Raw genomic sequence first — 12,500 nt, 5'->3', positions numbered from 1 at the left:
TCATACGTAAGCGTGCATATGTCGAGATATTGAGCACGCGGTAAGTTTGGAGAGCACGAAAGAGGCGTAAGAGTTTCACGAGGCGCAGCCGAGTGAAACGCGGCCTCTTGAGTCTGACTAAATTTGTTAACATGAGTATCCTCACCAGTATCCTCCTCGGAGTCTTCGCCCAATTTACATGACCCACAGCAATCGCTAGGCCGAAGGTCTCGCAAATCGGTAGAGTACGTTCCCCAAAAGTGTTGCGATTTTAACGATTTTTGCGAAAATTGCGAAAATTGCGAAAAATCGCAAAAATTGGTGAACACCGAAGAGCTAGAGAAGACAAGTCCCCCCAAAGTGTTGCGATTTTTGAAAAAATTGCAAAAATTGCGGAAAATTGCGAAAAATCGCAAAATTCTCAAAAGCTTGAGAAGGAAAGTCCCCCAAAAGTGCGATTTTGCGATTTTAACAATTTTTGCAAAAATTGCGAAAAATGGCAAAAATTGCAAAACACCGAAAAGCTAGAAAAGACAAGTCCCCCAAAAGTGTCGCGATTTTTGCGATTTTAACGATTTTTGCGAAAATTGAGATAATTCGCAAAAACCGCAGAACTCTCAAAAGCTAGAGAAGACAAGTCCGCGATTTTTGCGATTTTAACGATTTCTGCGAAAATTGCGAAAAATCGCAAAAATCGCAGAACATTGAAGAGCTAGTGCCGCAGTGCCGTAGTCGATGAACAATGAAATCTAGCTTAGTTGAACGACTGAGAATTGACACTGTCGCTAAAAGCGTAATTATGAAGGACAGCTCATCAAGCGAACCGCAAAATGAAAGCTAAAATTTGACGAAAATGCTTAGGCCTAATTAGTAGACTAGTGCATCCTTCTTCACACGATCTGGCAAAAAGTGTACTGAACGGAGCCGCAAAATAAAAGCTAAAATTTTACGAGAGATCTTAGGTCTAATCACTGAAACGAGCGCTTACTTTGGGCTTAATCCGTAAACGAGTGCTTCACACGAACTCGCGAAAAATGTAGCTGACCGAGCCGCGAAATTGAAGCTAAAATTTTACGAGAGTTTTGAGGCCTAATTACCGAAACGAGCGCTTAGGCTAAATCGGTCAACGAATGGCGATAAAATATTATTTCATGTTCTCATTTTTGTGGATACGATGTTTTCAAAAAAGTCGCGCACGAGTCCTGAGAATTGACACTGTCGCTAAAAGCGTAATTATGTAGGACAGCTCATTTAGCGAACGGCAAAATGAAAGCGAACTCACGAGGTAAATTCATATTTATGAAAGCTAACTCACGAGACATATTTATGCGTAGCGGGATTGTTTCGGCTCGTGGATTAAAGAACGAGGTATATTCATGCGGAGCGCGCTTGTTTCGGCTCGGGTATATCTATTTGCAGCGCGCTAGTAGAATAACTTGGGTGTTTGAAAAAGTGTTTGCTATATTATGATGTACAAAATTAAAGAAAGGGTACAAGTGATGTATTTTGTTTTGTTGTTGTTGTCGTTGTAACAAACGAGGCATCGATGCGCTCGATTAAGCAACGGAGTTGTTATTCATTTTGGTGACTGCGGGACTGCGGAAGTAGAATTGCAACTCGAATGCGGCACTGCGGGAGCAGTTTTTCGAGTGAGACAATTTGTGGGCCGGGTATTCTGAAATGTAGCCCTTGAATATTTGCCAGCACAACAAGTTCGAGTTGTCCATATGACAATTCTAAAATCGCAAAAGTTGCAACTCTTGTGAGGGACTTCTGTTCGCTTTCTTTTCACTGTTCTGCGATTTTTGCGATTTTTCGCTAAATTCGTAATTTTCGCAAAAATCGTTAAAATCGCAAACATTGCACAACACTGAAATGGTAGAGAACACAAATCCCCGAGAAGAGTCGCGATTTTTGCGATTTTAACGATTTTTGCGAAAATTGCCTTTTTTTCGCAATTTTGGCAAAAATCACGAGTCCTTAGTTGGGGATTTCTCTTCTTACTTGCACCATTTACGATTTTTGCGATTTTTCGCAAAATTCGCAATTTTCGCATTTGCGTGCAAACCTGGACATAAGTGGAGGTTCAAGGACGTTTCAGTTCCTGTGCCTAGAACATTTACCATAACGCCTTGTCCAATACGTCATCTGAGCTTCCTCTTTTCGAGTGATTGCATTGGTTGCAGTGGGTTTAGGGAAGCCAATTTGTAATAATGTAGCCGTATTAGAGGTAGAGATGTTGTATTTAGGGAGCATACAGGTTCAAAAACAATCTGTTAGCACCAGGAAGGTTCTCACTCTCATATGGCAGTCGCCAGGAATGCAAGGCGACCCGGCATGAAAAATTTGATATCAGGAATTTTGAGCAGAATTAATACCTGATGACCCTTGACGATAATGCAAATCCCATTCCCAGCAAGGACGTTTTGTCTCTTATTCCCAGTAACAAAATCCCAGTTCCCAGCATGGGCGCGTTGGATATGAGGGCTATTATAACCAAAGAGCCGCATAGCGTCGAATTGGCTATAACCAGTCTGATATCCAACAAGCACGAATGGAAAATTTCCATTATATTCTAAATGCGTAGACACTTGGAAATTTTAAGCAAATCAGTTTCCAGCTTGGCAATACTTGACGCAATCATTTTCTAAATTAGGTCACACGCAATATAACCGAGATCGAGTTAACAGTCAGAAAGCTAGAAACGCAATATCCGATATCGAAAATTTAATAAAACGTATTGTTGGCGTTAAAGCCAGATACCTTGTTTATTTGTTATTTTTTATTATCAAAAGTGTTAGTTGCGGGCTCAGATGATCTCAGCAATGCATTTTATCAATTTTTGGACCCCCTAAAAGGCTAATGGATTTCAGTTCTGTGACGGGTTATAACATATTTTCCAGCCGTGTTTAAAACATTATGAAGAGTAGCTGAACAACGCTAATCCAGGGATCCTATGAGTTCATGACAAGAACGTTGAAAATGTAAAGTCAGCATTTGTGTTAATAACCTCCAATTAATTGAAACTGAGTGGATCCTTTCAATATGAAGAATTGGACGTTTTCAACAAACCTCTAAGGACGCCAATAACAATGACGTAATGAACGACTTCTGGTGGACGAACAAAAGGAAGTATATCACCTGCCCATTAGTCACGAAAAATAATATAACATTGGCTGAAGCGGAAAACACTATAACACTCTTTGTTTGTCCACCCAAATTTTGAATAAGCATTTTTTTTGTTTTCTCTTGGGACCATTGTCAGTCCCAAGAGAAACAGGAAACAATGCTTACTAGAGTGTAATGCGCATTCCCAGTACAGAAAACTCGTACCTTATTATAAGAAATTAACAACGCACTTTATTAACGTGATTTCATAAAATTCGCGTTAATTTAATGTATCTTAATTAATGTTGATGTAAATTTTACAACATCGTTATTTTAAAGCACCTTTATTTCATTACAAAACCTTATTAGTTCCTCACTAGATCCATTTGAGCAATCCTAAAAGCTAACTACTGTAAATGCTTCTTTTTCTCCATGAGACATAGGTATGTTGAGATTTTGTAAGTGCAGCAAATTCGTATTACAGCAACAAACTGAGGCTTTGAAAGATCTTTTGAATAGACTGAGGGTCTAGTAGGCTTCAAAACAAAATTTTCCGCTGTAAAAAAGAAAAATAAAAAAATAGAAAAATCCGTGGACTTGTCTTGCAAGGTTTTATTAACGAAAGCCAAAACGCAGATTGGCGTTCAGGAATGTAAAAGTGCGAGTTCACAGAATTATGACAATCGCAGTAAGTAAAGCATGATGCTTATCGAGAAATTCGCGTTAATTTAATGCATGTAAACCTAACTTTTGAAAAATTCGCGTTAATTTAGTTTAATGTAAATTTTCTTCGCGTTGTCAACGTGCATTGTTAATTTCCTACAATAAGGTAGTCATAGTCGTTTTCCTATACTCTAATCTGTTGATAAATAGTTTGACCACGCAGTGATATATGAATTTTTCCCAGTAAACATTAAGCAAATAAACAAAACTCTTTTTGAGCCCAAATTAATGTGTACATCTTTTTGAACGTTGTCGTTATGAGGAAAAGCATTTTGCATGTAGTCAATCCCTAGGATAAGAAATGATCTCGCAATTATTGAAACTGTTTCAAAGCTAATTTGAGTCTAATTTAAGACCTATTCTTCTACCATTCATTTTTTAGAAGTTTCCTTTGGTCCTCTGACTTGAGTGCGACTTTAAAAATGACCAAGAGCCTGCATTTTGAAGTCACAGTAGTCATATTTCTGGTGTGTGGCCGTGTGTTTTGCGCAGACGCTCAGCAGTGCAAAAGTGTACACTCTACATATGGTATGATGTTAAGAGGCTTTGTGTTTCAGGAAAGTAACACCGCAAACATGATTATCTGCGGACAGTTATGTAACGCGAACATCCGATGTCAAAGCATCAATTACGTCATAAGCCGGAATTTGTGTGAGTTAAATAGTCGCACCAAGGAAGCGAGACCAGACAATTATGTTCCAGACACAGATCGGATATACGTGACAAGACCTAGCGAAAGAGGTATCGTTGTTTTGGTGCATAACTAGTTGCCGTAAGTATAAAGCCAAGTTGCCAATTCGGCCAGTTACCCTCTGTAAGACAGAGGACATCTAGAGCACCTCTATGCCGTACTCTTGAGAATAAAGTGTGGGCTCTTTATCGTGCCAAAGATGTGGTGAACGAGGCTTTAAAATGGAAATTTATATCGTACGAAGGCGTCATGGTGCAGTTTAAAGAGCACTGGATCTTGATGCCGCCATGTTTAATTAACCCTTTCACTTCCAGGTTTCATCAGAATGTGACCTTACCCATCAATTTCTAGAACATGGGAGTCTAAGAGTATCTCGCTCTGGCCACTTGTTGGATTTGTGGTCGGAAGTTCCTTCGCTTTATAAACATTCAACCGGATGCCCTCTCCATTTTTTCTAGCCTCAAAATAACGCTGACACTACCACTTACCTTAATATATTGTTGGAAACTGGTAGAAAGTATACTTCGGGTGGCAGATCTAAAAATTTGGCGTGTACCTAATTACGTTCATTTCTAGACATAAGTAACCATTTGGTGTTTTTAACCATGTTTTTTTCGACATTGTTCTTTCATGATGTTTAAGTGAAATACCTGAACTGGATTGAAGATAGCACACTGCACTTCCGATCTACGGATAAAAAGCAGCTATTCTTTATATTTGTAATGAGAAAGAGTTCCCACTTTTTTATGAATACAACCAAGGTGCAGCTTACTTGAATGTGAACCATTGTTTGCAACTCTAATTACAGCTCCCCTGGGCTCCATCCAGGAGTTACCTGCTGAATCATGCTCGGAGATCAAAGCCAGTGAAGGAGGCAGCGTTGTCAGTGGCAAGTACTGGCTTGATTCAATCAAACCAGGCCAAGCTGTGTCGGTTCCTTGTGACATGCTGACAGGAGGTGTGTTGTTTGAGCCAATCTAAGAGTTTCCTTTCACCCAGGCATTTTTTGTTTGAATCGGCGGGTCTGGGAGTGGAACAAAATAAGAAATGGGACACGAGTTTGCTCGCACCACGGAATTACAAATGTCCATCTTAGTATTGTGGGACACTAAAAGCAAAATCAGCCTATATCAGATAAACATTAAATGTTGAGATGTTGCAGGGGAGAAAAATGCTGGGTAGAAAAACTTGGTGATGGTGACGAGGATGATGATGATGATAAGGATGGTGATGACCACAGCGATGACGACGACTGCGACGACGACGACGAAAACGACGATAAAGATGACGATGATGAGGGTGATGATTACCATGACGATGACGACAACATCGACGACGACGACAAAGATGACGATTATGATGATGATGATGATGACGATGATGATCACCACGACGATGTCGATGACGACAACGTCGACGACCACTACGATGACGACGAAGATGACCACGAAGATGATGACAACGTCGACGACGACAAAAACAGGGATGAAGATGACGATGACGTTGATGACAGGAGTCAATTATTAGTCCTCTGAGTTAACCCTGTCCCGTATCTTTTTAGTTTTAGAAGCAAATCCCATGGGATAATTGCGGGTGTTTTCACAATAGCCAAAAATAAGAGACCTGTGAGTGGGCTAGTTAAGGTTAACCCTACTGTACTCCCCACTAGACGCGCCCTATCAAGAGCAATTAGAACCAATAGCAACACTAATGTAATTCTATTTGCTTCCCAAAAATGCAAAACAACTACATATCAGAGGTTTTTTTTCATCCGCATAATGAGAATATGGAACACTCTAGCCGATGGCATTGGTCTTTCCTCCGCAACTATCTTTTTCAGTTCATTCAAGGCACACCTACTCAGCTACTTTAAGCAATCACTCTGTAAATCAAATGACCCTGAAGATCCTCGATCATTCATGTCTATCTTCACAAGTTGCAACACAACCCGTAATCTGACAAGAAACATTGATTGCTGCTACTAACTACTCTTTAAGTTTTATTGTATTTTTTTTTTCATTTTTATGCGTTCCGGGCCCGCAGTAATTGGCGGAAGCTGTTGCGGTGTCCCTCACTGTATTGTACCATTTACATCTTTTGTTTGTGTATATTTAATATTAAGTTGGCGAAGCTAATAAAATAAAATAAAATAAACTTCTTGAATCATATTTGCGCTTGCTGTTTTTGGGTTTATTTTTTCAGACGCAGACGAATGCAATGCTTCCGTCCCAGTCTGTGATGTTAACGCCATCTGCCAAAATACGTTAGCATCTTTTAAATGCACTTGTAAAACTGGTTTTACCGGAAATGGTTTGAGCTGCCGAGGTAAAAGTTGTCTCTTATAGTGTTTTCTTGTTTCCTTTTTGGCTGATGTCATTTTTGGTATCACCCGACCATGGCCACTAAAGGCTCGCTTCTATATAATCACCTCATATTGCTCTCGAAACAATACATTTACAGCTGTAAACTCAAAAATTTTTTTACCGGCACGTGCAATAATATTGGTAAAAGTGAAAGCAGTATATGAAATGGAGCGTCGAATAGCTAAAGAGAGAAACAAGCTCTCTTTCTATTAAAAAAAAAAAAATGGATAAGCTCCCTACACAGGAACATCATCTCGATATCCCATAATTTCGCTTTTTCTATCTTACCTTTCTAAGTTTATGACATAAGTATCCGAGTATTCAGCACCTTGTAAGGGCTGTTTAGTCTGTGTATGTAACCGGTCGAACAAAGAAAAGACTTGACCACGTAAGTAATAATTGGAGATTGGAAGAGTGTGTGTGTTTTGTTTCACTGCAATTTAAAAAAAAAAGAGAAAAAACAAATGATAAAAAATAATAATAATAATAAAAAGGAAAAACGGAAGTGCGCCTAGCTTTCAAATTTACACAATCTCTTGAATCATAGCTGCGCTTGCAGTTTTTTTTTTTTTCAGACGCAGACGAATGCAAGGCTTCCGCCCTAGTCTGTGATGTTAACGCCGTCTGTCAAAATACATTCGAATCTTTTCAATGCACCGGTAAAACTGGTTTTACCGGAAATGGTTTGAGCTGCCGAGGTAAAAGTTGTTTGCTACAGTGTTTTCTTGCTTAATTTTTGCATTTCTTTGGAGTACCAATTTAAATAAATTAATCTGACCAATCAGAACAAACGCATACAGCGCGATAACTAATCATAATAGCCAATTATTTGTTTACAATTCGAGTCTTATTAGCATATATGCCTACTGGTTTCTTATAGACTAGCAAGGAAATAGTAAAACATCACAACGAAATTAGTCGAGCACTGGGACAGGCTATGCCGCGCACGAAAACGAAGAGCACATAAAATACCGTCTCCCAATTTCAAAGGCAAACACTCATTTCCAGAGCTACTCGTGTCCATTTGTATTTGCATGAGTTTGGGGTAAAGTTCTCCTAATACACAGATGGCATCCCAGCACGGCCGTCAAAATTCGCATTCCATCGACCAATACCCTCGTGACTGACTTCGACCAACTACAGGATAACTATGTTCCCCTTTGTCGAACGCTAAAACATGTAGGGGTGCAAATCTTGATGTCTTTTGATTTATACACCTTTTTTCCAAAATGGCCGTCATTTAGATATTCTTTTGTTTTTATTCAAATTAGAGCTTGATTCCTCATTCAAGGCAAAATATTCTTTTGAATTTTAAGCTTAATAACGAGGCATCGATGGCTAATTTGAATAAAAACAAACAAATATGTCAAAATGTCCACCATGTTGGAAAAAAGGTGTATGCCCTTTTACCATAATGCATCGCTCCTGCGACCAGAATGCAATGCTCTATGGTGGAGCCTTGCTTTTAAGGAGTCACAATCGAACGATCATTTACTTCTTTGCGCCTTCTCTTGTAATTACGACTGCGCCAGTCAACAGAGTTGTCACAACAGGAACACAATCCCGGCGGACCAGCAACAACGAAAACAACGTCACCAGGACGAAGGTTTCTGGGTAAACACCGAGTCAGCTTACCACGGTGCATATGGCTCACTAAGCAATACGATGAATTAACACAAGAACAACAGTAGACATGGCCTTGAGAGGAAATGCTAAGACAGTACTTAGTCCTCAAGGTAGTGTAGAGGGCCGCGATCGCGCAGTGCCCATTTGAGTACGCCATCCTGGTCTGCCTGGTATCCGTCCAGGTGTCTTCGGGATTTGGTAAAAAAGGGGGCGAAAAGACAGGCTGGTAGTGGAGGTGGGGTGAGTGCAGGCAACGGATCAGCTGCGTTCAGCTACGGAATTCGAAGCCACACAGGAGTGGAAGCAGCGGCCGGAATCTATAGGGATGGTGATGAGGGCGAGGGGTAATCTTCGTCGGCGTCGTTGCCAAAGCGTTTGCTGCTCGAGCGATGAGGCAGAGGGGGAGGGGTATCTGTAGGCACTTTGTAGCACTCAGACATTTTGACATCCATATCGAGGGCGAACAGGTATTGTTGTGTAAGCAACTTCAGCTGTTGGCTAGTGGGGTGAGTAAGGTGGATGTGCAAAGCGGTCAAAAGGCCTTGGAGGACATGGCGAGGAAAGATAACGCAATCTCGTGTAGGCACCGGTGGTTCATTGCCTTCAACAACAAGTACACCATCCAAAGCAATTGTGGTAGCATTAAGATAACGTTTTATATCTTTAACATTTGCAACACGCGGGCTTAAGGAATACTCGCCTCGACAGAGCTTTCCAAAAGCCTTTACAGACAGTTTAATGTACTGGATGATGTATAGGTTGCAATGAATAATGCCTCTATCTTTCATGGGAGCCAGGTGGGTTGACGACAGCGGAGTTTTGAGCTGAAGGACCCTGGTAGCAGGAGCTTATTGGCACGGTTCATGTACAGTGCTGCACCAATAACTAGAGACTTACCAGCACGGTCGGTGATGATCCGTAATTGGTCGTCAGGGCGGGGGGGTGGGGGTGATGATTCGGCTAGAGGAAAGAGAACCGGACGTAATGAAAGGGCCAGTTAATCTTCTTCTTAAGCCCCTGCCTCTGAAGTGCCAAGTGATGCAAGTAAGGCAAAGCACTATTGTATGACACGAGCTAACACTTTGTATGCGCCAATAAACCATAATGCCAATAAGACCAACAGTTTCGGGCTTGCTACAAGAAATCAGTGTTGTGATTCGATGAGGGGACACCTAAAGAGTACAAAAGTTCCGAAACCCAGCACAAGATCATTGTATATTTGGGACTGATACTAGTGTTGGGAGCGGCGAGCTTGAGGTCGAGCGTGGATAGGGCCTGGAGTATTTGTTTACAGTTGTGTAGTAATCCCTTTGGGTATGTGGGTTGAGTTTATTGGCTCCCTACTATGCACTGAGAGGTTTTTCTCCGGGTAATCCGATTTCCCCTCTCCTCAAAAGCCAACATTTGATTTGCGTTAATTTGGTTGGATGGACAAGCCGTAACCAGGTTATGACGATGACATTTTGCAAGGAAGTGGCTATCTCCTCATCCCCTGTGATGGACTCGCTATGGTGACCACTGCTGTTGGCACAAAAGAGGCTTTTCTCTCTGAAGGCCATAAGTCTTTGTTATAGATATGCTGGACGTTCGCCGTGCTCGAGGTGTATGTCGGTAAGTGAATGTGCCAGTGGGCTTCAAGGCGGAAATGCATGTGTATGGCTGACCAGATGGAGTCTATTGAAGTTGAATTCTTGATAATAGTTTTTGTGGAGATAATCATGCGGTAGTTAGCGATCTGTCCTAGCATTAGCTCAAGTATGCTTACCTTTTGTTGGGCGTTGCGACGGCGAGACGCGGTTACTGAATCCCCGCCGTCCGGGAAGCCACGAAGAGGGATGGTTATGGTTTTCTTTAACCATGTCGCTAAGTTTCGAGGAATGGGCCAAAATGTCCCTCTAAAGGCAGTGTGTGTACGAGGCTCTGACGCCAGTTTTCAAAGGAAGTTACTGTCTTCGTCTTAGTCAGAAAACCATTGTTTCTTTGCACGCGCAGTAGCAGCCATAATTTATCTTGGACTGTGTTTGTCGTGCGGGTGTTTTTCTTAAGTGTTGAGTTTAGTTCTACGTGAGTTGACGAGTTTGTAGGGAGGCAAGACTCTTCGGTATTATGGCGAGGAATTTGTTGTGACCCCTGGCACCATATCTGTCAACGAAGTAGTCACAACAAAAACACAATCAGAGCAAAGATGGTGATTATCAGCAACGGGAACAACATCACCAAAGAAAAGGCATCTGGGTAAATACATAGTGCGCTTGCCACGTTGCACGTGGCTCAGTAAGCAATACGATGAATTAACACAACAACAACGCCTAAAGCGCCTGGGGTCATTCGGTATTATTTGCCTTAAGCTTTAATTAGATCGAATTTGAAGAAAGATCGATGGCTAAGACCTATCGAGCTGATATTATATGCTTTGATTGTCACTACTTTCAAAGAAGCAATGTGCAACTATTTAGGTCAATTATTAAGCGTGAATATTGCACAATCGTGTAATGATATGAAAGCACTGTACCCTTAGCGATTTGTTCATTTGATTGTCTTTTTATCTCCCGTAATTGAACAAAGACAATGCTCTGGTTTTCTAGGACTCGATTAAAAGCCACCCTATTATGAGATATGTCCAGTACCTAGTATCGAGATAAATTTGTAAGAATTCGATTTCATGATCTAGAACTGATCTTGTAGATTCAGATTGCCATACATATATTGGTTAGAATTGGGATCCTATATTTTTGGCTTAAAGACCAGTTTGTGATGTCATCTTACATTTAAACACGTGCATCTCACATTTGCGGCCATAGGATGAATGAAAACATCCATGTCTTCATGTGGAGGCCATTGAAAGCAAAATTAGCCCCCTGACGGAGAAGGCAAACGGTTTGTTTTACGGGGTTATGAGGTTATCTGTCAGCGATCCGGCGCGTATTATTTCATTAGGAATGCCAAGTATTTAAAACTGCTCTGCTTGTTGTTGAGACTTTTTTTGTAACTTAATATCTCTTTTTATTCCCATAAGACATCGACGAGTGCACCCGTGGTTCTCACAATTGCATGAATGGTCCTGCTCTCTGTTTAAATACTCTCGGATCCTATCAGTGCGCCTGTAAACCGGGTTACCGAGGAGACGGTCAGAGGTACTGCATTCTAGATGGCAAGTATTGCAAACTCCAGTATAACAACTAGAACCAATCAGAAAATCAAAATGAGGTTGGAGGCCTTGGTATCCCTTATCTCATATTTTTACTTCTATGTCACTCGTTAGGGTTTCATATCCCTTTTTTTAACTTTGATAAGGTCGCATGATGCCTGGACGACCTATATGACAGAAGAACAGAAAAGAATAAAAGAGTGTGGCCCAGTGGTTAGGGCGCTTGTCTTGAGATCCACAGATCCCGGGTTCAAGACTCGCTCTGAGCACTCGTTGAATTTGATCCTGGTAGTCCCTGGTTCAACTTCCCAGCTGCACTTGTAAATAGGACTGTTCCGTCGTTTCGTTCTGTTTCATTGGCCCTAAAAAGCGGTCAAGTAAGTATGTATGTATGTATGTATGTATGTATGTATGTATGTATGTATGTATGTATGTATGTATGTATGTATGTATGTATGTATGTATGTCTGTCTGTCTGTCTGTCTGTCTGTCTGTCTGTCTGTCTGTCTGTATGTATGTATGTATGTATGCATGTATATATGTATGTAGAAAGAGAACAAGAACGACAAAACAGTATACCAGTAATAGTTCAAACTTGGTGGAAAAAGTTACACCACATTTTTTTTTTCTTGGACAATAAACCGTTTGTTATTTTAAATGATGCGTTATTTAAAGTGGATTCGTACTTTTAATAATTGGCTTAGTCATTTTTTCCTTTGTTCAGGAATGAAACTCGAATTTTTATTCTCAACTGCAATTAAATAACAATCATCTGTACGCATTTTGAACATAAAGAAATAGTTGATTTGTTTGTTTGTATGCGAGTGAACACGTGTTTTATTTACTCCGTTTGCCTACACTG

General features: G+C 40.7%; 1 protein-coding gene across 1 annotated transcript in view; it reads left to right on the top strand.

The window, feature by feature from the left end:
- Positions 1-4,232: 4,232 nt before the first annotated feature.
- The window catches only part of LOC138033395 (uromodulin-like), a 10,017-nt gene continuing 1,749 nt past the window's right edge, over positions 4,233-12,500 (top strand). Inside the window, exons 1-5 of the mRNA XM_068881129.1 lie at positions 4,233-4,551; positions 5,310-5,459; positions 6,704-6,826; positions 7,440-7,562; positions 11,507-11,641. Coding sequence (XP_068737230.1) covers positions 4,233-4,551; positions 5,310-5,459; positions 6,704-6,826; positions 7,440-7,562; positions 11,507-11,641 — 850 coding nt within the window. The remainder of the gene's footprint in view (positions 4,552-5,309; positions 5,460-6,703; positions 6,827-7,439; positions 7,563-11,506; positions 11,642-12,500) is intronic.

Source organism: Montipora capricornis, chromosome 14, assembly GCF_036669925.1.
Source record: "Montipora capricornis isolate CH-2021 chromosome 14, ASM3666992v2, whole genome shotgun sequence".
NCBI classification, from domain to species: Eukaryota; Metazoa; Cnidaria; class Anthozoa; order Scleractinia; family Acroporidae; genus Montipora; species Montipora capricornis.
Note: the sequence above shows the minus strand (reverse complement) of the source record. Positions and strands in the feature narration are given on the sequence as shown.